The sequence below is a fragment of the Chenopodium quinoa genome, unplaced genomic scaffold (assembly GCF_001683475.1).
Source record: "Chenopodium quinoa cultivar QQ74 unplaced genomic scaffold, ASM168347v1, whole genome shotgun sequence".
Lineage (NCBI taxonomy): Eukaryota > Viridiplantae > Streptophyta > Magnoliopsida > Caryophyllales > Amaranthaceae > Chenopodium > Chenopodium quinoa.
In genome coordinates, this window is record NW_018742390.1 from 6,275,789 (window position 1) to 6,302,852 (window position 27,064).

The 27,064-nt window shown below is 48.7% G+C and overlaps 1 protein-coding gene across 1 annotated transcript; it reads right to left on the reverse strand.

Annotated features, from left to right (window-relative positions):
* Positions 1-605: 605 nt before the first annotated feature.
* Positions 606-13,007, reverse strand: LOC110701187 (tropomyosin-2-like). The gene is made up of 2 exons (XM_021878786.1): positions 12,591-13,007; positions 606-1,040 (listed from the first exon to the last, which is right to left on the reverse strand). Exons 1-2 carry the CDS (start codon positions 13,005-13,007, stop codon positions 606-608), a joined length of 852 nt encoding a protein of 283 aa, XP_021734478.1.
* Positions 13,008-27,064: the final 14,057 nt, after the last annotated feature.

Sequence of the window (27,064 nt, forward strand, 5' to 3'; positions counted from 1 at the left end):
AACATTCGCATACTATACAGGTTAAAATACTTGGCCAAAATTCTATGCATGAAAATTGAAAGCTTTGAATATTTTTACAGAAATTCCTATACATGAAAATTGAAAGCTTTGAAAATTTTTAAAGCATAACCACTAATTTAAATAAAACTTGTCAAACAATCGAATGCTTCATAAAAATAACACCCGTCAAAACTGACGACTCCGAATGTTAACTGGAAAAGCCAGGAATTGTCAAATTACTCGACCCCCTGGTCGCTAAAGATACATGATTACTCGGCACAGAAGCTAGAAAAGCAGGGTAATTGGCCATTCGGCCGCAGAAAGAAAAACATTAAGCTTAAAGATCAGGGGAGCTTCTCAGCATTGGCATCCGCCTTGTCCTCTGGCGCATGCTCCATGGATTCCTCAGCTCCCTCCTGATCATCCTCCTCGTAACCAGAATACGAGCCGCCGGACAAGCTGGATTCCTCGGAGGCATTCTAGGTAGCCGCCTCCTTCTCGCCCGCCTCTTGTGCTTCCCTGAGGGGCCAGGCATTGAACTTGTCGTTTACCTTATCAAACTAGGCCTTCCAAGTTTGATAATCGACAAACGACAGAACAGTTGCCTAGGACGCACGCATGACGACCTCATTATCGTCCATCACTTGTTTAACCAAGTCCTGTTTCTCCTCCTCCATCAAGGACCTATACTTGGTCCGGAGTTGGGTCTCCTGGTTGCACAGCCACCCTCGGAGTCTCTTGACCGTCTCCCCTAGGTTGGACGCCTTGGATTCCGCCTCCTTGAGAGTCTCCAGCTTCTCCTTAAGTCCCTTGACCTTCTCTTGGAACTCCTGCACCCGTTGCTTTGCTGCGTCCAAGTTCTGCTGGTTTTGTAGATTTGTTGACGCTTGGGAATACAACATATCAAGTGTCAAAATTTCATTTTGAGCAATCTCAAACTGAGCTTTGTCCAGAGTAGAGGCGGCCCGAACATTCGCTGCCTTTACCTCCCTAGTCTTCTCATTGAGTGGCCCTTTGAGACTGCTCACGCGCAGCATAGCCTGCAATCGTCCAAAACAAGGAAATTCATCAAAAACCATTCGGCAAAAAATATTAACCAAGTTATAAGAAGAAATTTTACTTCGCAAAGAAGCGCCAGAATTCCATCAAGGTCAAGGGTGCCGACCCCTTTGACCCAGCCTTGTCCTCAGGATCAAGCGTCCTGAGAATCCGCCTGGCCATCTGAAGGTCAGTTGGCCTCACTAGGGCATCTATTAATACAAATACAACTAAGTTAAGACTTTGAACAAGGTTGCACTTCATGAAGCGCATGGTCGGATGGTCGGATTATTTGCCTCCTTCTCCCCTTGCGGCTTCGCTGCTACCTGCTGTGCCGCCATCAGTGGTGAGTGGCTATTTGCCACTCTTCGACAATGGTTGTTGAGCGTCCGAATTTGTTGGAGTTTGGGTGGGGGAAGAGGTGCCCGTTCTCCTCTAAGGCTTAGTGGCGATATGTTTCTTGCGATTCTGGGAAACATCGCCAACAGACTACTTGCGCAGTTTGGGATCCGGTTGAGAAGAAGGGGCAGGCTTTAATAAGCCACCCTAAAAAGAATTCTAAGCATGAGTTTTTGAGACAAAATATACAAAGTATTTCATTAAAGAAATTTGCAAGAGCTGAACAGTTCGTTACCTTAAGAGTGCCGCCTGGTGGCTGTTCATCTGCTTACGAGGTTCGAGCAGTAGAAAGCGGCAGAGATAGCTGGCTTCTTGTGAGAGGGAAGCTTGGCCATTGCTTTTTTTGCAACAAACAACAAAAAGAGTTCGCAGTGAAATAAATAAGAAACAAAATGGGTAGCAAAGCTAATAAATTCATGCGGCCAGCTACCTCTCGGCATCTCAATACTAAGGCCGCAGGCGGCCAAGTACGTCCCGTCCGAGAGCCACTCGAATATGGGAATATAGCTTTGGGGGGTGAATTCCTTGACCCCTGTCTCGTTGTTCATTCGGACGACCACAGTAAAAAGGCCCCGATTAAAAATCTCCTCTTGTGCCCGCCTGGGAACAGGCGGAAGGGCTTTCTTCCAGCCAAGACGAGCGAATACTGGGTCCAGCGATTGTACCGCTTGTTTCTTTGGAGGTCTGGGGAAGAGACAATGTAAAATTTAGTTTTCCAGTCCTTCCATTTTTTCTCTTTCCCTAGCGTCATCATATGACGGGTGTGGCTGGTCATAGTAAACCAGCCGATCCCGCTTGGATTGGGAGTCCTGCTCAAGTAATGCATGTGAGCAAGCGCCACTAAGCTGGGCTCCACCTCCAGCATTTCACAGGCGGCAACGTAGCCCAAAATTTTGACCCAAAAGTTGGGGGCTAGTTTCCTGATACCCAGCTGGTATCCGTCCAAAATCCTCTCCACAGCCAGATGGAGAGGGAAGCGAAGTCCAGCCTGGATAGATTCTTCGTAGCAGCCAAAGCACTAGTCACCATAGCAGGCCATCTCAGGCCAAGTGACCGTGTCCATAGCATCCGGCACGAACAGAAGAAACCCATGTCCCATGACATGGGTAGAAAGAAATTTGGGAAGATCATCCTTCATGATCTTCCGCCTGCCTTCTGGGACGTGCAGATAATAAGGCGCACGTTCTTGTCGCCTGGAAGCAGATGACTCCTCCCAGCCCTCTCCCTTCTCAACGGAGAGGGACTCTCTAGCAGCTTGAAGGTTTGACTGGGCCTCCTCTAAGTCAAGGGGGACGCAGTTGGAAGATTAAGATGCAGAGTCATCATCAGAGCTCTCTTCAGAGCTGGGGGCCCGCTGGCTGGAACCAGTAGTGTCCTCCCCCTGCTCATCATCCGGCATCGATCCACTCGGCCCGGGGTTCTCATACTATTTATCACACTCCTCCAAGAATGAGTTATTGAGGGTGCTGACGGTGCTGGGGGTTCCCTACTTATTTTCGAGACAGGCGCCCTAATGGAGCCGTCAGAAAAAAACAGTCTCACTATCCGAATGGGACTAAGAACCATCCGTCTTATATCTCCGTGTCGTCTGCTTTGTTCTAGCCATCGTGTCCTGCAGGGGCACAGACACTGTCGGATTTGGAGATGTACTTAAAGGAAAGCTCTCGAACCAGCATTCGGCACTCCTAGTTCTAAATTCAGCCATCCCCGGTGACCGACTGATCACTAATCTAGGCCATGCCGGGTGCGTTTGGGAAACCATTTTTGATAAAGAAAAAATGAAAATAAATAAGTAAAGAAGGGATCAGGCGGTCACCTTAGAAGATGGTAACAAGAGTCGTCGGTCTGGGGCGTCTGGTTGAGCAGGCGAACTAAGAGGGTCGACTGTCGGATGCAGAAGAAGTCAAAGTCTTTGCAAGTCAAATTAAAAGATTCTCCCAAAGATTCACGCAAATGTGAATGCAAGGGAGGTCAACCCCTCTATTTATAGAGGGGGTAAAATGTTCATGGTAAAACCCTAGAACTAAGTGAAAAGTAAAAAGTAACTTTTAGGTCATTCATAGCCTGACACCTGTTACAGGCGTCATGTGCCAAGCACGTGACCCTTGTGAGGGGCAAATGTTTTGGGTATTTTACACCCTGCCAAGTGGCCCAATTAGAGTTTAACATGTGTCACTGGAAGGGGCGCCAACTCGGACCTTCCAGATGGTGACACGTGTCAAGCAGATATAGCTCCTGATTTAGGGTATTTAATAACCCCTAGTGGACCAATGAGAGAGCAACACGTGTCACCCTAGGAGGCGCCCAAATGGCCTCTCCAGATGTGTGACACATGTCACCCTAGGAGGCGCCCAAATGGCCTCTCCAGATGTGTGACACATGTCACTCAGATATCCTTTCTCAAAAGGCGACCTTCAAGGCCCAAACTTTGAGGGCGCCGCAAAATGACGTGCCCTAATCCCTAGGCCATCAAACCCTAGGGAGGGCACACTTCCCAAGGACCATATAAATAGGGACATTCCCCTCATTTATGGGGACACGTTACGTTAATTATTGCAATTATTACTGAGCTGTCGTTCTCAAGAAACAGACAACACTTGAGCTTGGAATCCGAGCAGATAACTTAATTTCTGCACGTTTTATTCTGAACACTTTACTAACTTAATCTTCGGAGGCGGACCACCGACCATCCAACGGTCCGTTTGTTTTGCAGGCACAGGCGACCTTGTGATTCCAATCTTGAGCTATAACTCTTCCGAGGGACACGAAAAACCCCGAAACACTCCCCATGATGTATGGGTAACTATATTGCGCACATTGCGTGTGTGGACTCTCCTAGTCAATCTAAAAAGTGTATCCTAAACTTTATCAACCATTTGGGCATCGTCCGGGCACAAAACTAGTACTTGTATATAATTACAAGTATCCCTTTAATTAATAATACTACAACGTTTGTCACAAAAAAAAATAAAAAAAATAAATATTACAAGTGTTTGGGGTAAAAATACCCTAAACACGTGGCCCAATGGCCTAGTGACACGTGGCATCCAGCCGTTGGTCAGCAGGGCTCCAATCCTCTGCTGACACGTGTCCTCTAAACCCTAAAAGGGAAACCATCCCTTCCCCACTATAAATAGTGGAAGGACCCTCATTAATGGGGGGCTGAAACATTTGTTGTTCACATTGAATACTCCTTAAAAAGAAAAACACTTACCCCGAGCAATATTAATTGCAGAATTCTCCCATTACGCGAGAAGTAACTTCTACATTACGTGCATTCTACCTCCCATATCTTTACTAACTTGATCGTCGGAGGCGGAGCTCCTACCCCCAGGAGTCTTCGTGATTTTGCAGGCACAGGCGTCGAAGGGCATTCTTGGAATTGTAACTCTCCCGCAGGACACATAAAAAAACCCCGAAACATTTGGCGCCGTCTGTGGGGAGAGTACTTCTAAGATGACTTCTGATACTGTGTCACCGAATCAGGGCAAACGGCCTGTGGTCGAGCCTGAGGTCCAGACGGACCATGAAAGTGGAGACGAAATTGAAACATATGTGGCCCCGGATGGGTCTTTCAGAACGAAGCACCCTCGTGCTAAAGATAGAAGAGAACGGGAAATCAGCCAAGCTGCTCCCAGCAACCCAGCCGGGCAACCGGCTGGAATTGCCCAAACGGTGGGGGGCTCAGCCCCCGTTACAAGAAACGAACTCATGTCTTTCATGAATAGTTTCAAGGGTGAGATCAAGAGCCTCATCCGGTCAGCTACTCCAAAGAAGGGTCAGCCGGCCAAGAAGCCTTCTGGAAAGAAGGCGGTCAAAGAACGAGTTCCTACCCCTCATCCCAAGCCAAAGGAGGGGGAGGGCTTAAGGTTTGATCCAAGCAGACTCCGTTTTCCTCAAGGGGAGTTGCGAAAGGCCATCCGGCACGTACAGCCGGATGGCTCCAAGAAAACATTCTCAGACGCCCGCACATTTATCCAAGAGAAGCGAGGTCAGGCGTCTGCGTCGGCCTCAACGTCGACCTTCCCGGACAGTTTCCATGACGTGTCACACAGGCGTACGGGAACGAACCTTGGGAGCCAGACGGGCGAAGCTTCTGCCCGGTCTGGACCCAAAGTGATCCAGCCTGGCCTATTCGGCACACCGAATAGGTTGGGTGGATCCCCTTTTATGTCACCGGGTCTTTTCGGTGGGCAAGCGCAGCAGCCGTTCCAACCCACGGACTGGCAGCTGCGCCTGCTAAATTTGGGGGAACAGCCAACGGCGTTCTCACCAGAGATAACCCAGGCGGCACAGCCGCCTAAGATCAAGAATGTTTTGGTGGGGGCCTATGATGGCACCACCAACCCAGAAGACCATATAATGGCCTACTCTAACCTCATGTACCTCCAGGGGTTAGATGATGCCGTCTGGTGTCGATGCTTTCTGGCTACCCTCAAGGGCATAGCCCAGCGGTGGTTTGGTAACCTACCAGCCGGTTGCATCAACAACTTTCGAACTTTGGCGTACTTGTTTACGTCAAATTTCTCAATGAATATTCCTGCCAAAAAGACTAGCCTCGACCTAGGGGCAATACAGCAGGGCGACCGGGAGGGCCTCCGGTCATACGTCAAACGGTTCAATCTGATGAGAATTCAGATTTCAGGACTATCAGACGAAGTGGCCTATACAGACTTCTTTCGAGGTCTGAAGGATGGGTCGACCTTTAAGTTTGACCTCGTCCGGAAGAGGGTGGCTACCCTCCAAGAGGCGTTAATTGAAGCTGAAGCCTATATACAGGCGACGGAGCTTTGTGCTGTCAAGCAGCCGTCAGATTATAAAAAGTCTGACAAAAAAGAGAGCCGGCAATAGCATCAGCCGGCAAGAAAGGAAGAAAAGAGAAAAGGGGTCTGGGCAGCTGACCGATCAGGACAGCCGGCCCAGAAGATCAGGCGGAAGTCAGAACCGTATGCTCCCAAATACGAGTTCGCAAAAGATTGCTCCACCATCCTCCTGGAAATCAAAGACCGGATGTCTCTCGACGAACCGGCTGAAATGAAAAGCCCCGTGAATAAACGGGACAAGAGCAAGTATTGCCAATACCACGAGGATGTCGGCCACGACACCGATGGCTGCTATAGCCTCAGACGGCTATTGGACCGTCTGGCAGATGAGGGGGCCCTAAAATCCTACCTACCCAAGGCTAAGGGTAATACCCAGGCCAAGAAAGGGCAGGTGGCAAAAACCGGCCCAGTAAACTCCGAGACGGATGAAGAGACCATCTTCACCATAGCAGGCGGTTTTGCCGGAGGGGGTCCCACCATCCGGGGCACCAAAGACAACATCAGGAAGCTGGTAAACTCAGTGGATGAGGGCCAGGCATCCCCTGAGGTCCTTATTTCTGAAAAGGACCGGGGCAAGGTCAGGCGGCCTCATGATGACCCCATCGTCATCGAATGCAAGGTTGCCAACCAGAAGGTTGGCCGGATCCTAATAGACACCGGGAGCTCGTCTGACCTAATCAGTTATCAGTGCTTGACCAAGCTCAAGTACACATCCGGTAACATGCACCAGGCTCCTCACCCACTAGTCGGTTTTGGGGGTGGAGTAGTGCATCCGGTCGGAAGCATAGATCTTCCGATCCGGCTGGGTGAAAAGGGGCAAGGACGCCACATGATAGTCAAGTTTTTAGTTGTGGAGGAGCTGTCCGCCTACAACATGATATTTGGCCGTCCTACCCTCAACGCATCTAAGGCTGTCATCATCCCGTCCCTCATGTTGGTCAAATTTCAAAAGGATGATGGTACATTCGGTGCCCTAAGCGGGGACCAGAAGACGACAAGAGAGTGTTATCTCTCTGACGTCAAGACAACTATGGGTGCAGCCGGCCAGGGTGAGCCCATAGATATTGATAACTGCGACCCAGCAGTCCCGGCTCCAAGGGCAGCCGGTATGAAAAGAAAGGCGGACCAACTGGCACCCGTCAAAAAGGAGAAATAGCAATCACTAGCCGGGGAAAGGTCAGATGACCAACGACCTCAGCCGGCTGGTGACTGCCTTGATGTCATCCTAGATGACAACCGTCCTGAAAGAACAGTCAAGGTCGGGACGGTAGCCTTCGAACGGTTGGGAGAAGGCTTGCTCCAGCTGCTGAAGGAATTCAAAGACATCTTTGCCTTTGAAGTGGAAGAGATGCCAGACGTCAGCCCGAATCTTGCTGTCCACAAGCTAGCCGTAGATCCCAAAAAGCAGCCGGTTAGGCAGAAAAAGAGGGATCATGGTGGAGAAAGATCTCAAGCGGCAGCGGCTGAGGTCAAAAAGCTGTTGGATGCTGGATTCATTAGGCAATGCTACTACCCGGATTGGGTGGCAAATGTCATTCTAGTAAAGAAGCCGAACGGTACTTGGCGGATGTGTGTGGATTACACAGATCTGAACAAAGCATGCCCAAAAGATAGCTACCCGCTTCCAAAGATTGACAGCCTAGTCGACTCAACAGCCGGCCATGCGTTAATGAGCTTTATGGATGCTTATTCCGGCTTCCATCAAATACCTCTCTGGAAGAAAGATCAGGAGAAGACGGCTTTTGTCACTGATCAGGGGTTATTCTGCTATACGGTGATGCCGTTTGGGTTGAAGAATGCACCGGCTACATTCCAGCGCATGATAAACACCGTTTTTATCAACCAGATTGGCAGGAATGTAGAGGCGTATATCGATGACATGATAGTCAAATCCAAGCTACAGACGGATCACCTAGCAGACCTGCGAGAAACCTTCACCACACTCAGGCGGCACCGGGTCATGCTTAACCCAAAGAAATGCGTATTTGGTGTTGAGTCTGGGAAGTTTCTCGGATTCTTGATTGACCAAAGAGGCATCGAAGCTAATCCGGAAAAAATACAGGCGGTAATTGACATGAAGTCTCCCCGCACTGTAAAAGAGGTCCAGAAGTTGACCGGTTGTCTGGCGGCATTGGGGAGGTTCCTCAGCCGGTCAGGTGACAAGTGCCTCTATTTCTTTCAGGCAATCAGGCAGAGGTCAAGGTTTGAATGGGGTGAAGAAGCAGAGGCGGCATTCCAGAGGCTTAAGCAGCACTTGCATTCTTTGCCAAGGCTAGTGAGCCCCCTACCCCGGGAGGTTCTGTACATGTACCTAGCCGTCTCTGATCACGCCCTTAGTGCCGTTCTCCTCGCTGAGAGAGACGACATTCAGCTGCCGGTGTACTTCATCAGCCATGTCTTAAAAAATGCTGAGCTCCGGTACCCCTTGATCGAAAAATTTGGGTTGGCCTTATTCGTAGCAGTCAAGCGGTTGAAGCCTTATTTTTTGGCACATCCGGTTGTGGTATACACAGATCAGCCGCTCAAGCGTACGATGACTGCTATAGAGTCATCCGGTAGAATGATCAAGTGGGCTGTTGAAATACAAGGCCTTGAGATAACTTTTGAACCCAGGCGGGCAGTAAAAGGTCAGGCGTTTGCCGACTTTATTGTCGAGATGACTAGGCCGGTGCACCCGGAAAACCCTGATCAGGTCTGGAAGTTATTTGTAGACGGCAGCTCTACGGTGAACGGCTGTGGTGCAGGTGTTATCTGTCATTCCCCGGAAGGGGATAACTTTGAATATGCACTACGGTTTAAGTTCCAAGCCTCCAACAATGAGGCAGAGTATGAAGCCCTGCTAGCCGGATTGCGCATGTGTAAGGCAGCCGGTGCAAGAAAGGTCGACGCCTGCTCAGATTCACAGCTGATCGTTAGCCAATACCTAGGTGACTACGAAGCCACCCATCCGGCTATGATCAAATATTTGCAGGCGGTCAAAGAGGAGGCTGGGTCCTTCGATGAATTTCATCTGCGACAGGTGCCCTGGTCTGAAAACAATCAGGCGGATGCCCTCTCAAAGTTGGCATCATCAGCCTCTGGTGATGCTCCTAGGACGGTCTTTTGGGAAGTCATTGAAAAACGAAGTATTCAGAATGATCCCATTGGAGTCTTGGACAGAACTGCTACCTGGATGGATCCCATCCGGTCCTTTTTGACGGATGGTACCTTGCCGGATGACCCTTCAGAAGCATCAGCGCTCAAGAAGCGTGCTTCAAGTTTTGTTATGCATCAAGGGGAACTCCTCCGGAAGGGATACCTGCAGCCGTTTTTGAAATGTGTAACCCCGGTTAGGGGGAGAGAAGTTTTGGAAGATCTGCACGCGGGGTTTTGTGCCTCGCATATTGGCGGCAGGTCCCTGGCCAGAAGAACCAGACGGCAAGGGTACTTCTGGCCCACTCTTGAAGCGGATGCCATGGATCTAGTAAAGAGATGCGACAAGTGCCAAAAATTCGCTAAGTTGATACATCAACCGGCAACAGAACTTACGGCAATCCATAGTCCGGTTCCGTTTGCTAAATGGGGCATGGACATTTTGGGACCTTATACGCCTGCATCAGGCGGCCGCCGCTACATTCTTGTAGCAGTAGACTACTTCACCAAATGGGTTGAGGCAGAGGCGGTAAAAGGGATTAAAACGAAAGACGTGATTTCTTTCATCTAGAGAAACGTCATCACCCGGTTCGGGGTTCCAATGTCCATGGTTTTCGACAACGGACCGTAGTTCGAAACGCCTGTCCTGAAGACCTGGTTGGGAGACCAAGGAATTTCCTATTGTTTTGCATCCGTTGGCCGTCCTCAGGCAAACGGTCAAGTTGAGGCTTTTAACAAGTTGATCTCAGACGGGATAAAGAAGAAAGTAGAAAGAGCCGGTGGACTATGGGCAGAGGAATTACCTCATGTCCTTTGGGCTATCCGGACAACCGAAAAGGGGGCAACCGGTGAGACCCCATTTCTCATGACATACGGCACTGAAGCAGTTCTTCCCATTGAACATTATGAGCCTACTCTACGCATTATGTTATATGATGAGGAGGCTAACTGGGAAGCCATGCGGTTGGCATTAGACGCTCTTCCAGAGCGAAGGGGGAATGCTGCCTTGCGTCATGAAATCTACCGTCTGCGTATGACTAGAGCCTACAACAAGCGGGTTCGTAAAAGACCTTTGAAAGAAGGAGATTTTGTGCTTCGCAAAATGGAGGCAACCGGTAGGGCCAATGAACAAGGCAAATTAACCCCAAATTGGGAGGGACCCTACCGGATCTTTGAAGAAGTACGAGACGGCACTTACCGCCTGGAAACTCCAGACGGAAGAAAGTTGCCTAGAACTTGGAATGTAGATAACCTCAAAAAATACTACTTCTAAGTATTGTACATCTTTTGAAAATTTTCAAATGATTAATGAGAATTACATTCAATTTTGTATACAGCCGCCATGTCTTCTGCCTACCACAAGCGGCACCAGTAACTAATTTTTTCATCCGGTGACACCCATACGGGTGAATTCATCGAAGAGAACATCTCCCATTTGGGTGGTAAATTGTTCTAAGCGATCACACAGGCGGACAAATCCGCTTGACGATCCTTCGCACCAAAAAAAGGCTAGGCTAGCAACCCCAAACTTGCAGCCGGCTCACTTTTTGGAAGGACAGCCGGTACTCAATACCGCCGCCTGACTCTCTAAGAGCAGGCCTAAATTTTTTCATCCGGTGACACCCATACGGGTGAATTCATCGAAGAGAACATCTCCCATTTGGGTGGTAAATTGTTCTAAGCGATCACACAGGCGGACAAATCCGCCTGACGATCCTTCGCACCAAAAAAAAGGGGCAGGCTAGCAACCCCAAACTTGCAGCCGGCTCACTTTTTGGAAGGACAGCCGGTACTCAATACCGTCGCCTGACTCTCTAAGAGCAGGCCTAAATTTTTTCATCCGGTGACACCCATACGGGTGAATTCATCGAAGAGAACATCTCCCATTTGGGTGGTAAATTGTTCTAAGTGATCACACAGGCGGACAAATCCGCCTGACGATCCTTCGCACCAAAAAAAAAGGGGCAGGCTAGCAACCCCAAACTTGCAGCCGGCTCACTTTTTGGAAGGACAGCCGGTACTCAATACCGCCGCCTGACTCTCTAAGAGCAGGCCTAAACATTTGGTCTAGGCCATAATTCATTCAGGGGTATGCTTGCAAAAGCCCAACCGGTGAATGGACATCCTAATCTGGCGTGATTCTTTTGCGAAGTCCCGACCGGTAATTCAGTATAAACCGACTGGCTCCCGAATCTAATGTTGGCACTTAGTGTATATTCGAGCTATATCATATGGATAGTCGCCTGGCTTGCAAAGACCCAGACCGCTATCCAGGGGCAATTACCCAGACGCCATCCGGTTTGGTTTTGGGTCGAAATTTCTTCGCCTAGTTTGCGAAGACCCAGACGGCAGTGTTACCGGTGGGGTCTTCTTGGCAACCCTAGTAAATTTCTTCGCCTAGTTTACGAAGACCCAGACGGCAGTGTTACCGGTGGGGTCTTCTTGGCAACCCTTGCAAATTTCTTCGCCTAGTTTGCGAAGACCCAGACGGCAGTGTTCCCGGTGGGGTCTTCTTGGCAACCCTAGTAAATTTCTTCGCCTAGTTTGCGAAGACCCAGACGGCAGTGTTACCGGTGGGGTCTTCTTGGCAACCCTTGCAAATTTCTTCGCCTAGTTTGCGAAGACCCAGACGGCAGTGTTACCGGTGGGGTCCTCTTGGCAACCTTTGCAAATTTCTTTGATGTTTGCGAAGACCCAAGCGGTAGTGTTACCAGCGGGGTTCTTTTGGTTATCCTCGCAGAAATATGTATAAAAAATAACAAGAATTCTAGTATTGAAGTGCAGAAACATAAAAAGCATTCAAAAGCCGGCTCAGCCGGTGAAAATGTTAATATTCAAAATAAAAATTATTACAGCTTAGCCCATCTCATCCGGTGCTATTACAAGATAATGCAAGGCGCGCAGGCCGGGAAGTAGTTGCTACTCCAGGCGAACAGTGAACCGGTCCTATTCCGGTTGGTTCTGGGTTGGATCAGGGTGAGCGGCTGCGTCGGCTTCAGGAACGACTTCTTCCTCTTCAGCAGCCTCCGCCTGCCGTCGCGCAATCTCCTCCCTAACCCAAGCGTCATAGGGTCCGGGCCCCGGCTCATTCGCCTCCTCGGCCAGAATGGCAAGATCAGAATATTTGAAGGCGAGTTCCCAGACGGTGAAGTCCGCCTCCGGGTGGATGATGGAAAACGCCCGTTGCATCCGGTTTGCACAGTCATGCTCATTCTCTTCAATGAGCCTCTCCTGCTCCGACTCCAAGGTGGCCTTGAAGTTCTCATTGGCAGCAGCCGCCTCTTTGCGCAGGCGCTCATTCTCTTTGGCAAGGCGGCCATTTTCAGTCTCCGCCTTGCTCAGCCGTTGGAGGGGCTCTTTCTGTTCCTCCAACTTTTTATTGGCATCTTCCAGGGACGCCTGCAGTTGGTCAACTTGGTTTTTCAGCTGATCAATCTGCTGTTGGAGGGCCTTGGCCTTCTCCGCCTGTTCCATGCGTATAGATTTAGATTCTAAGCCATGCATGTACAAAGAGTAGTCAGCAACATTATGGGCGTCATCAACAGCCCGTTTGCTTCTCCTTACCTCTTCAGACTTGCGGGCATAAGCTCGTTTGAGCCCCTCTACGCGCAGCATAGCCTGCAAAAATACAGCCGGTTAATACTGCATATTTAAAAATGCACGTCAAGAAAATTACCGCATGGTTGTTGGAGCATACGTCGGCTAGGTCGACCAGCACCCGGTCGGCATTAAAGGAGTTGATCCCAGGGATCGCCTCCTTCTCGTCCCTAGGGACGGCTTTTAGCATGGCCCGGGCATATTGTGCCCCGTCCGGCCAGCGGGGAGAATTATCTGCACCAGAAACAGACGGTGAGAAACTCGCATATGCTCTGCCTATAGATTGCCGGCTGATTGGAGAATCCCCCGGCTGCGATCGAGACTGTGAATAAGACTTGACCCGCATGGGCAGATCAAGCAGTGTAAGGTCGAAGTTACCTTGGCGGCCCGAACGGCCTTCAGAGGGACCGGTTGCGGTCCTCAATGGGATGGCAGAAAGCACATCCGCAGATCCAGGCCCGTCTGGGACCTTTATTGATTTGCCACCGGTAGTTTGCCGGTCAGCTGTCTTCTGCACCTTGGATGCAGACTCTTGTTGGGTCGGCGGAGGCCTGACCTGTTTTTGAAGGGACCGGGGCATCTGCTTCCCGTCCTGTAAACGAGAAAAATATAAGTTATGGGATAAAAGGATTGAAATAAACGAGAAGGATCAGACGGTTATACCTTCTTCGCCGCCTGGGCAGCAAGTTTTTTCTCGAGATTGGCTTTCCGGATGTCGGCAGCCGACCTAGCCGGTGTCTTCTCGGTGGGCAGCATTTTCTTGGCTTCTTCTGCAGAGGAAGGCACACAGTTAGAATAATAAATAAGCAAGGAAATAAAAGCATCCGGTTCGAAAGAAACCGGTTGAGTTCCGAATACATACGTTTTTTAAACATGCTGCTTAGACCACAAGCGGACAAGAAGCATTCGTCCCTAAAAAATTCATGTTTGGGCCCCCAGTTTCTAGGTACCCTTACTATCTCTCCGGATGAGAGGGTGTCAGGAACTAACTCAAAAAACCCGGAGTCAAGGATGGTCTCTCTATCATCCTCCGGGACAGGTGGCAGGCAGCACTTGGTCCCCAAGAGTTCTGGTTTCCGGTTGTAGATCCGGAATTCTCTGTTCTCTGCCGTAGTTGGGGCCTTAACCAAGTAGAACCGGTGCTTCCAATCCGACCATTTGGATGGCTTGTCCAAGGTCATCAGGTATTTGGGCTGGGTGGTCAAGGTATACCAGGCTCTCCAGCCGCCTGGGATCCTACTCAAGTAATGCATGTGGGCAAACGCCTCCCAGCCGGGGTTGAGGCCCTGCATCTCGCAGGCGGCGATATACCCTAAAATATTTACCCATGAGTTGGGGGTTAATTGCCAGAGACCTAGGCCATACCCCCTAAGTATGGCTTTTATTGTGTCGTAGAGAGGGAAGCGGACTCCGGCCACGAAGGCCGCCTCGTAGCACCCGAACCAAGCGTTCGCGTTCGGTTGTCCATCCACCATATTGTTCCCAGAGCAGCCGGGATTTTTATTGAATAGTCACCCCCCAGCGGCCGCCGTTTGATAAAATCTGGCAGCGCAGCCCGCATGAGCTCGCGGTCCTTAGAGGAGACGGCGATCATGAGAGGATCGTTCCTATTATCCCAAGAAGGCCTCTCCGCCTCCTCGCTATCCTCAGATTCGGTTAAGTAGCTGCTACTGCTACTTTGAACGTGACCGGCATCAGAGCTGGCTGGGGAGTTGGAGACCTCCTTATCAGAGCCTACCTGCTCTCTGGTCTCCTGGAGGGGAGCACTCTCTTCGTTTAAAATGCTATCACCCGGGGTGCTAGGAGCGCCCCCGGGTGAGCCTCTCTGCTCTACCTCTCCTTGCTCTACTTCACCGCCTGAAGCTAGGACCTCAGGCGGCTGCTCATCTGAGCTCCCACTTCTGTAGTTGGGATCTCTGGCAGTAGACCGGATACTGGCCATTGTGTCCTGCACAGACACAGAGTCGGTCGATATGGGTGTTGAAAAAGGGTTGTCCCAAAGAACAGAGGCGGCAGACCCAGTTTTAGACTCAGCCGTACTAATAAACCGGCTGAGTTCACAGCTAGGTTCCAGGTATGGGTATAAGGGGTCCATCTACTTATGGGACCAATGAACAAAAATGCGAGTAAAAGACTCAAACGGAAATACATGAAAAAGCTAGAAAGAATAGAGACGGTACCTAGAAGAAAATCTGGAAATTCTTTGGGATGCTTGCGAAGACGCAGGCGGTTCAAAATCCGGCTGGGTTTCTCTGATTACCCTCTCGAAAACCTCTGGCTAGCTTGCAACGACCCAGACGGTCTGTAGACCGGTTGCTCTCAACGAATCTCAACTCCGAATGCTCTCAACTCTCAAATTGCCGGCTGCTCTCAAATTTTCAGAAATTTGGCAGAGTTTGTAAATGAGAGCTCGGGGGACATCTTCTCCTATTTATAGAATTTGTCCCAGAAGGTGAAAAGTCGTGACTCTTCGCCTTCTGCTTTTCCATCCTTCAAAAAAAAAAAAAAAAAAAAAAAAAAAAAAAAAAAAAAACCTTTCACCGGCGCCACGTGGCACCGTGCCACGTCAGCACCAGTGAGGGGCAAATGTTTGGGGTAAAAATACCCTAAACACGTGGCCCAATGGCCTAGTGACACGTGGCATCCAGCCGTTGGTCAGCAGGGCTCCAATCCTCTGCTGACACGTGTCCTCTAAACCCTAAAAGGGAAACCATCCCTTCCCCACTATAAATAGTGGAAGGACCCTCATTAATGGGGGGCTGAAACATTTGTTGTTCACATTGAATACTCCTCAAAAAGAAAAACACTTACCCCGAGCAATATTAATTGCAGAATTCTTCCATTACGCGAGAAGTAACTTCTACATTACGTGCATTCTACCTCCCGTATCTTTACTAACTTGATCGTCGGAGGCGGAGCTCCTACCCCCAGGAGTCTTCGTGATTTTGCAGGCACAGGCGTCGAAGGGAATTCTTGGAATTGTAACTCTCCCGCAGGACACATCAAAAAACCCCGAAACAACAAGTACTAGTTGAACTCCCACTTTTTTTTTTTTTTAAATCATCAGTTTGACTGATACATTTGTCGATGCCTAACTTTGATCATCAAAATCATATTATGAAAACACTAGGTGAAATAACAAAATTGGCACCGGTTCAAAACCCCTCAATGCCACCGGTTTGAATCGGTGCCAATTACTAGCTTGAAAGGCCACGGGTTCAAACGGGTGGCAAAAATGGTTATTGGCACCGGTTCACCGTTGCCAAAAAACAGCCTTAAAAAAATTTTTCAACTGTTTTTGGCACCAGTTAACCGGTGCCAAAAGTGCCCAAATTTTTAATTTTTTTTCTTTTTTCACTTAACAATTAAATCAACTAACAAATAACAACATCACAATATAAATCGAATTGGTTTCAATATAATCCAAAATTTACAATATATAATCAAAATAAATTACAATATAGATCAATTATAACATATAAATAAATAACAAAAATTACATTATAAATCATAAAAAAATTACAATATACTCGTAAATAAAAAAAAATAAACCCCATACACATATCAATATTCTTGCATAATCAATGTACCTGCACCAATTAAAAAATATCAATTAATAAAAAAAAAGCTTCGGAAAAAAAAAAACCAGAAATTCAATCCAAAAAATTCAAACCCAGGAAAAAAAAAGTAGAAATTCAAACCCTGAAAAAAAAAACAGAAATTAAAATTGAAAATCAAAATCAAAATTTAAAAAAAATAAAATAAAAAAAACACCAAAATTGAAATCGAAAAAAAAAATAAAATATAGAAAAAACCAAAATCTAAAAAAAAAAATTAAAATTGAAAACCAAAAATCAAAATCGAAATTTAAAAAAAAAGTGAAAATCGAAAAAAAAAAAAAAAAAAATTGGAATCCAAAAAAAAAACAAAATCCAAAATAAAAAACCAATTAAAATTGAAACCCAAAAATCAAAATCGAAATTATAAATAAGTCAAAATCAGAAAAAAAAAAAAACCAAAATTGAAATCGAAAAAAAAAACCCAGAAATGGAAAAAATTCGAAATCGAAAAAAAAATCAAAATTGAAAAAAAAACAATTGAAATCGAAAGAAAAAAAAAACAGAACTCGAAAATAAAACCGAGAAATGGAAATCGAATAAAATCGATTAAAATAAAAAAAATCGATTAAAAACTCGAAAAATGGTGTTGCATGTCTTTGTGTTGAAAATTGAATTCAAGAACTTGTGGTCGAAGGAAATGAGAAAGAGAAGGAGGAGATGAGAAAGAGTTCGTGGTGCATTGAGTGAGCACTTAGCTCATGGTAAAACGAAGTAGATGAGAAGGAAAGAGGAGGACAGGAGAGAGAAAGAGAGGCGCCGCTAAATGAGAGAGAGCGTAGGGTTTGGGGGGATTTAAGGGGTGGGGTTTTTTTTTATATTAAATGGCACATGTTTCGGGTTTTTCTGATGTCCTGCGGGAGAGTTACAATTCTGAGACTGGAACCGGACGCCTGTACCTGCAAAACAAACGGATGCTCCGGACGATTGGAGATCCGCCTCCAACGGTCAAGTTAGTACTTGATTAAGGAGTAATTAATGCAGAAATAAAAGTAATTGGGTCTCTCTAGGTGAGAGTGTTAAATGTGCGTAATCTCCCTTAATGAGGATTAATGGGCATATTTATATGCCTTGGGATGCGTGCCAGTACTAGGTTTAGGTTAAACCTCAGGCTGACTGGGCCTCCCACAATGATTGGGCCTTGTTGGCCGGTTTTCCCATTTGGCATGGGTGGACACGTGTCACATTGCAATTGGTCCAAGGAGGAAGAATCTCTTGATGACACGTGGCAGGCTCCTATTAGCCTACATGAAGGACACGTGGCGAAACCTGGCTGGCCCACGTGTCGGGTGCTGGTTGGTGGATAAAAATCCCCTAATCATTTGCCCCTCACAGGTGGCACGTGACTGGTCACGTGTTACCTGTGACAGGTGTCGCACCGTGACAGGCGACGACCTGCTACAGGTGTCACTCGGTGAAAGGCCGAGAGATCCTCCCGCCCAAATTTTGAATTTTGGAAGTGACCCTTCGCCTTCTCACTTTGCCTATATAAGGGTGTGTTGACTTCAGTCATTTTCACACTTGAGAACTTTTTAGAAAGAACATTCGGACCCCTGAACTTGCTCTGACATTCCGGACTCTTTCTGCCTACCGCCTGCTTTGACAAGCCGGCTACTCAGGATTTTCAGAACTCCGTCAACTTCACTCGTTCAGGTAACCGTCGGTTCTCTTACTCTTAATTTTCTTTTTGTTTTATTCTTTTTTGAAATGGCACCACGAAAGCACACGACACGACCTAGGTTAGTGATCAGCCGGTCACCGGGGACGGCTGAATCTAGGACTAGGAGTGCCGCCTGCCCTTTTCCGGACCCATCTTTGCCCTTTATACAAAGTTCGACTGTCTCTGTGTCTATGCAGAACATGATGGCCAGAACAAAAAGAACTGTTAGGATCTCGAACTCAGACGGCTCCTCCCACAGGGTGCCGATTAGTGAAACATCTGACCAGGCGCCAGATGTGGAAGTGAACCAAGGCGCCTTGACAGCCGACAGTTCTGAGGGAGGGGTCAAGGTGACCCCTTCCCATTTTACAGTTGACATGTCTACATTCTTTCCTACTCCTTTTGAAGGAGAGAAGGCGGGCCCCTCTGGGAGAGGGGAGGAGTCGTCCTCTTTGGACTCGTCAGAGGACGAATCCGAGTCTAGTTCTTCTGGTCATGCTTCTCTGGACACGGAAGAGAGAAACAACCGCCTACAAGAGGCGAGGCTTTCTCACGCAGTTGAGAAGGGGGACAATTGGGCGGAGCCATCCGCCTCTTACCGAGAGCAAAGTACCTCTTACTACTGCACTGTCCCACGGGGCCGGATCACGGCCATGCAAGAGAGAGTGGGGAGCTTTATTGTGAACCACACAATGGGCCCCGGCTTTTTAGTTTTCGTGCCGGATCCAGAAGACACAGTCGTCTGGCCGGCTAGTACTAGTTATGATAGCGCCTGCTTTGGCTGCTACGAGGCGGCCATCAGGGCTAGGCTGCGCTTCCCACTACATCCGGCTGTTCAGCGGATCTTGGATGGGTATGAGTTGGGGTTATGGCAGTTAGCCCCAAACTCCTGGGTCAACGTACTCGGCTATGTGGCCGGGTGCAAACTGCACGGGGTGGAGCCAAACTTCGAGGCTTTCGCCCACATGAACTACCTCAGCCGGACCCTTAAGGCAGGCGGTACCGGCTGGTATCAATTGACGAGCCACAGAGGCTACCTCATGACAAGAGGTAAAGCAAATAAGTGGAAGGATTGGCGAAGCACCTTCCTTATCATTGAAAGTTCAGACACAGAGCTGAACAAGCACTTCAACAAGTGGAACAGGGATCCGCCTCTTCTTGCAGGCGGCCGCAGCATGCCGCCTGTTCCCCCAAAGCCAAGAAAGAGATCCTGGATAAAGGACTCTTTAAAGTAGAGTCGAGGGTCGACTCTACTACAGGGGTACGAGAGCAAGTACCCCTGCACTGCGTCCCGAGCTTCAAATGGCTCTATGATGAGTACTTTCTGGCCGCCTGTGGCCTTAGCAGTCGGTGTTCAAGAGGTAGCCGGCCTGTCGAATACTCTTTTTTTCCATGAGTTACTGTTTATCTTTTTATTAACTTGGTATCTTGTCTTTGTAGCGGACGCCATGAGCAAGATCACCGCTTCCAAGACTGCGGCGGCCATGTTGCCAGCCTCTATTATGCAACAATCCTCAACCGACTCCCCCAACAAGGGGGAGCCCTTGGTGAGCTCCGAACCTTTCACTCTCTTTTTGGAGTTGGGTTTATGCATATACTGACCGAGTGTTTTTTTTTTCAGACGGGCACTTCAAGAACCTCTTCTTCCCAACAGCCGGACTCCAAGACCCGGAGGACGACTGTTGCGAGCTCTCCTGGTACTGCCAGGAAACATGCGGCGGCTGAGAAACAGCCGTCCACTCCTTCTAAAACTCCAATCAGGCCGCCTAGAAGCATGAAGCTGTCCTTGTGAATTTAGACTTGCTCCCTTCTTTACTAGGTCTAACCCGTTTGTTTATGCTTGATGCAGCCGGCCCTCAGGAGCCAGACTTGGTCGAGGTGGCCAAGTCTATGATCAAAGCCGTCCCTCCGGCTGAGAGGGAGGCGGTCAGGGGTGTCGGCACCCTTGACCTAGACGGGATTGCAGGGGTCCTTGCTGAGGTATACTTAGCATATTTTTGGTTATTTAAATTCCAGGACGCCTGTTTTTTGTTTGAAAACTGACGCCTGTCCCCTTTTACTTAGGCCCTGCTCCGAGTGAACGGCCTTCGCAAGCCGCTTGACAAGAAGAACAAAGAGGTAAAGGCTGCAAAAGCTATGGCCGCCTCTGACTGTGATAAGGCAATGTTTCAAATTGCCCAAAATGAGATTTTGACAACTGATATTCTTTATTATCAGGCGCAGGCTACTTCTGCTATCCGGGCTCAGTTGGAGGCGACCCAGAAGAAAAATAATGAGCTAGCGGCGACCATCAACAATCTCAAGGCCGAGCTGAGACCTCTTCGCCAAAAAATGTCCTCATACGACACCTTGGAGAAATCCTTGGCACACGTTAAGGAACGCCTGGTGACCCAGGAGAAGAGTCTTACTCAGGAGCTCTCGGCAAAGGTCGAGCAAGAAAAGAAGGAGTTGGTCCGAGAGATGATGGAAGACTCTGCTCAGATCCAGCGCCTGACCTAGGGCCGCCTCTTCCCCAATGCCGACTTTTCCTCATGGGAAAAAACGTACCGCCAGTGTTCTGATAGATATAATCAAGAGATCCTGGCGGCTGCTGAGGACGAGGCGTTGGAGGAGGAGGAGCCGGTAGTGGCGCTTGTGCCGCTTGGGGTGGATGCATCGAAGAAGGATGCAGCTGAAGCCGAGTCCAGCAAAAAGAGTGCTGACCAGGCGGCAGCTGCTATTATTGAAGACTTGCCCCCTTCTTAAGCTTTATGTCTTCTTTTTACGGCCTGCGTGCCGTTTGTTTCTGTTTACCCGGCCAGGGGGCCGGGGTTTTGAATATTTTGCCGGTCTTAATGACCGGCTTATTTTTGTATCTTTTACCCGGCCAAGGGGTCGGGGGTATGAATATTTATGCCGGTCCTTCTGGCCGGCTGTTAATATAACTCAGGCGACCATTATTTTAGGTCGCCTTTTTGCCAAAATGTTTCGAAGTTGTTTCGTTTCGAATTTGTTTCGACTTTGCTAAGTATCGAAACTCTGATATCCAATTGCATACTATACCGACTGTTTTGCATGGCCGATAGTTGCGGACAGGTACGAGGTAGTTAGTCACGCCACCTATGCCCCTGGACGACTGGTTGTCTTTTTCCAGGCTAAGCGATCAGTCGGCCACTTTAAAGACTGGATCCCCTTCAACCAAGTAGGAAAGTGGTTTCCTACCTGCCTTGTTTGTTTTTTTTTTAGGCTAGAGACTCTAGTCGGTCCAGGCCGACTGTTCCCCGCCACATTTAATCTAGTGTGAACAGGCGCTATATGAACACCTTTTTAGTTTCATACTAAATTTTTAAGGAGTGACCAAGTAAACATGATTGTTACCTAGTCGCCGAGTGACTGAGTAGTAGAGGTTTCAAGCGGTGGGTACCGGTTGTTCCCCTTTATTCGCCAATGTTTGTTGGCTATTAACTCATAAGATACCGACTGTTCTTATCCCAAGTAGTTCAGTCGGTTGGTTGACACGGATGGTTACTGCGAACACTTGTTTGACCTGATTAGTCAGTTAAGTGAGAGGTATCCTTGTCCGGGAAACGGCTACGTGGTTGTCTTGGTTAGACAGTCGTATAGGTGTCGTGTAATGATTTTATAGAACAATGTTCCACCCAAAAGGGAGCTACTCTCTGCGACGAATTTCATCCGGATGGATGCCGTCGGACGCCTGCTATAATGTTGGGACAGGTCGAATTAAACTTATATTTGGATCAGTTGGCTTGGCGCCTGGTCTGATCACTTCAGCCATGAGCCTTTGATAGTTCTTGGTGAACTGTGTTATGGGAGAGTAGCCGGTTGTGTGGAACAAGCGGCGTGCCCCTCTTAAGTAAGAATGAAAATTAAACATGGAGAGTAGCCGACTGTTTGTCAGTAGGCATGCCCCTCTTAGTACAAAATTGAATGAAACAACAAACTTTTATTAAGTAGCCCTCGACTATTTACATCATTCAAAAGAAATATTTCTTAAGATTATCTACATTCCAGGTTCGAGGCAACGGTTGGCCGTCTGGTGTTTCCAGACGGTAGGTACCGTCCCTGACCTCTTCATAGATTCGGTAGGGTCCTTCCCAGTTGGGAGTTAATTTGCCAGACTCATTAGCCCTACCAACTCCTTCCATTTTTCTAAGTACAAAGTCCCCCACTTTGAGTGGACGCCTATGTACTTTTTTGTTGTATGATCTGGTCATTCTCAGGCGGTAAATTTCATGGCGCAAGACAGCATTGCCCCTCCTTTCTGGGAGTGAGTCTAATGCCAGGCGCATGGCTTCCCAGTTTGCCTCTTCGTTATATAGCATTACTCGAAGAGTCGGCTCGTAGTGTTCTATTGGAAGAACAGCTTCCGCACAGTAAGTTAGGAGGAATGGAGTTTCTCCAGTCGCCCCTTTTTCAGTCGTCCTAATGGCCCAGAGAACATGTGGTAGTTCATCCGCCCATAGGCCGCCTGCTCGTTCAATCTTTTTCTTGAGACCGTTTGAGATGATTTTATTAAAGGCTTCTACCTAGCCGTTTGCTTGTGGACGGCCGACTGATGCAAAGTGGTGTGCGATTCCTTGGTCACCCAACCAGCTTTTGAGAACAGGCGTCTCAAACTGGGGACCATTATAAAAAACCATAGACATGGGAACCCCGAACCGAGTGATGACATTTTTCCAGATGAATGAAATTACATCCTTCGTCTTGATTCCCTTTACAGCCTCCGCCTCCACCCATTTAGTGAAGTAGTCGACTGCAACAAGTATGTACCTCCTTCCGCCTGTAGCAGGCGTATAGGGACCCAGAATATCCATGCCCCACTTAGCAAACGGTAGTGGGCTATGAATGGTAGTGAGGTCAGTAGCCGGACGGTGAATTAGTTTGCCAAACCTTTGGCACTTGTCACATTTTTTCACCATCTCCATTGCATCTGCTTCTAAAGTAGGCCAAAAGTAGCCTTGCCGCCTTGTCCGTTGAGCAAGCGACCTACCGCCTATATGGGAAGCGCAGTAACCAGAGTGAAGATCGTCTAGTATCTCTCGTCCCTTTTCTGGAGTAACACACTTTAAGTAGGTTTGAAGGTACCCTCTTTTGTGAAGTTCTCCCCTTATCATTTCAAAACTGGCTGCCCGTTTTTTCAGCGCAGCCGCCTGGTGATGATCATCCGGCAGGGTACCGTCTGTCAGATATGCCCTGATTGGATCCATCCAGGTTGAGCTTCTGTCTAGGATTCCAATAGGGTCTTCCTTGATGATTCTCTTCTCCATTACTTCCCAAAAAACAGTTCGAGGAGTATCACAAGAGGCGGATGATGCTAATTTTGAAAGTGCATCCGCCTGGTTGTTTTCTGATCTCGGCACCTAAGTCAGATGAAAATCTTCAAGGGATCCGACTGCTTGTCGTACCGCCTGTAAATACTTGATCATGGCCGGATGGGTTGTGTTTCGGGGTTTTCTGATGTCCTGCGGGAGAGTTACAATTCCGAGACTGGAACCGGACGCCTGTACCTGCAAAATAACGGAGACTCCTGTGAGCTCCGCCTCCAACGGTCAAGTTAGTACCTGATTAAGGAGTAATTAATGCGGAAATTAAAGTGATTTGGTCTCTCTATGTGAGAGTGTTTAATGTAGGTAATCTGCTTTGTTAGCGAGATCAGCCGGTTATTACTGTGTGTAATTAATGTGTTTTTTCCGTAATGTTTATGTTCTCCCCTTAATGAGGATTAAGGGAGGTATTTATAACCTTGGAAAACGTGCCCATCCTAGGTTTAGGTAAACCTAGGGCCGATTGGGCTTCCCTCGGAAGTTGGGCCTGGGTGGCCGGTTTCTCCATTAGGCATGGAGTATGCCACATGTCTTGGCATAACAGGTCCAAGGTGGACGAATAAGCGAGTGCCACGTGGGAAGCCCTGACTGTTCCAACTGGGGGACACTTGGCAGGACCTGATTGGTCCACGTGGCGCATTCCGATTGGTGGGAGCAAAATCCCCTAATCATTTGCCCCTCACGTGGCGCATTCCGATTGGTGGGAGCAAAAGCCCTGACTGTTCCAACTGGGGGACACTTGGCATGTGATTGGTCACGTGTTACCTGTGACAGGTGTCGCACTGTAACGGGCGACGGCCTGCTACGGGTGTCAGTCGGCGAAAGGACGAGAGATTTTCCCGCCCAAATTTTGAATTCTGAAAGTGACCCTTCGCCTTCTCACTTCGCCTATATAAGGGAGAGTTGTCTTGAGTCATTTTCACACTTTGAGAAATTTTTGCGAAACATTCGGACCCCTGAACTTGCTCTGACATTTTGGACCTTTTCAGCCTACCGCCTGTTCTGACAAGCCGACTGCACAGGATTTTCAGAACTTCATAAACCGTCACTCGTTCAGGTAACTCAGTTCTCTTACTCTTAATTTTCTTTTTATTTTCTGAAATGGCACCACGGAAGCACACGACACGACCTAGGTTAGTGATCAGCCGGTCACCGGGGACGGCTGAATCTAGGACTAGGAGTGCCGCCTGCCCTTTTCCGGACCCATCTTTGCCCTTTATACAAAGTCCGATTGTATCTGTGTCTATGCAGAGCAGGATGGCCAGAACGAAAAAGACAGCTAGGATCTCAAATTCAGACGGCTCCTCCCACAGGGTGCCGCTTAGTGAAACATCTGACCAGGCGCCAGATGTGGAATTGAAACAAGGCGGCCTGGATGCCGGCAATTCTGTGGGGGGAGTCATAGTGACCCCTTCCCATTTAACAGTTAACAAATCTGCTCCTTTTCAAAGAGAGGAGGCGGGCCCTCCGGGAGAGGGGAGGAGTCGTCCTCTTCGGACTCGTCGGAGGACGATTCCGAGTCAAGCTCTTCTGGCCATGCTTCTTTGGGTACAGAAGAGAAAAACAGCCGCCTGCAGGAGGCGAGACTTTCTCACGCAGTTGAGAAGGGGGACAATTGGGCGGAACCATCCGCCTCTTACCGAGAGCTAAATACCCCCTACTACTGCACGGTACCTCGGGGCCGAATCACAGCCATGCAAGAGAAAGTGGAGAGCTTTATTGCAAACCACACCATGGGCCCCGATTTTCTAGTGTTTGTGCTGGATCTAGAAGACACAGTCGTCTGGCCGGCTGGTTCCAGTTATGATAGCGCCTGCTTTGGCTGCTACGAGGCGGCCATCAAGGCAGGGCTTCGCTTCCCATTACATCCGGCTGTTCAGCGGATTTTGGATGGGTATGAGTTGGGGTTATGGCAGTTAGCCCCAAACTCCTGGGTCAACGTACTCGGCTATGTGGCCGGGTGCGAACTGCACGGGGTGGAGCCGAGCTTCGAGGCTTTCGCCCATATGAACTATCTCAGCCGGACCCCTAAGACAGGCAGTACCGGCTGGTATCAATTGACAAGCCACAGGGGCTACCTCATGACAAGAGGTAAAGCAAACAAGTGGAAGGACTGGCGGAGCACCTTCCTCATCATTGAGAGTTCAGACATTGAGCTGAACAAGCGCTTCAATAGGTGGAACAGGAATCCGCCCCTTCTTGCAGGCGGCCGTAGCATGCCGCCTGTTCCCCCCAAGGCTAAGAAAGAGATCCTTGATAAAGGACTCTTTAAAGTAGAGTCGAGGGTCGACTCTACTTCAGGGGTACGAGAGCAAGTACCCCTGCACTGCGTCCCGAGCTTCAAGTGGCTCTATGACGAGTACTTTTTGGCCGCCTGCGGCCTCAGCAGTCGGTGCTCAAGAGGTAGTCGGCCTGTCAATACTCTGTTGTTCCATACATTTGTTGTTTATCTTTTATTAACTTTGCTGATTGTTTTTGCAGCTGACGTCATGAGCAAAATCACCGCCTCCAAGACTGCGGCGGCCATGTTGCGGGCCTCTATTATGCAACAAGCTTCAACCGACTCCCCCAAAAAGGGGGCACCCTTGGTGAGCTTCGAACCTTTCACCCTCTTTTTGGAGTGTTTATGCATATACTGACTTTTTTCTTCTGTTTTAGACGGGTGCTCCAAGAGCTTCATCTTCCCAACAGCCGGACCCCTAGGCGCGGAAGACGACTGTTGGGAGCTCTCCTGGTTCTGCCAGGAAACAGGTGGCGGCTGAGAAACAGCCGGCCACTTCTTCTAAAACTCCAACTGGGCCGCCTAGAGGTATGAAGTTGTCCTTGTAAATTTTAGACTTGCTCCCTTTTTTACTAAGTCTAATCCGTTTGTTTATGCTTGATGCAGCCGGCCCCCAGGAGCCTGACTTGGTAGAGATGGCCAAGTCTATGATCAGGGCAGTTCCTCCAGCTGAAAGGGAGGCGGTCAGGGGTGTCGGCACCCTTGACCTTGACGGGATTGCAGGGGTCCTTGCTGAGGTATACTTAGCATATTTTTGAGTATTTGAATTTCTGGACGCCTGTTTTATTTTTTGTTTGAAAACTGACGCCTGTTTTTTTGTACTTAGGCCCTGCTCCGAGTTAACGGCCTTCGCAAGCCGCTTGATCGGAAGAACAAAGAGGTAAAGGCTGCAAAAGCTATGGTCGCCTCTGACTGTGATAAGGCAATGTTTCAAATTGCCCAAAATGAAGTACTGACCATTGATATTCTTTATTATCAGGCGCAGGCTACCGCCGCTGTTCGGGCTCAGTTAGAGGCGGCCCAGAAGAAGAATGACGAGCTGGAGGCGACCATCACAAATCTCAAGGCCGAGCTGAAACCTCTTCGCCTGAAAATGTACTCTTACGAAGCCATGGAGAAATCCTTGGCCAGCGTAAAGGAACGCCTGGTGACCCAGGAGAAGAGTCTTACCCAAGAGCTCTCGAAAAAAGGCC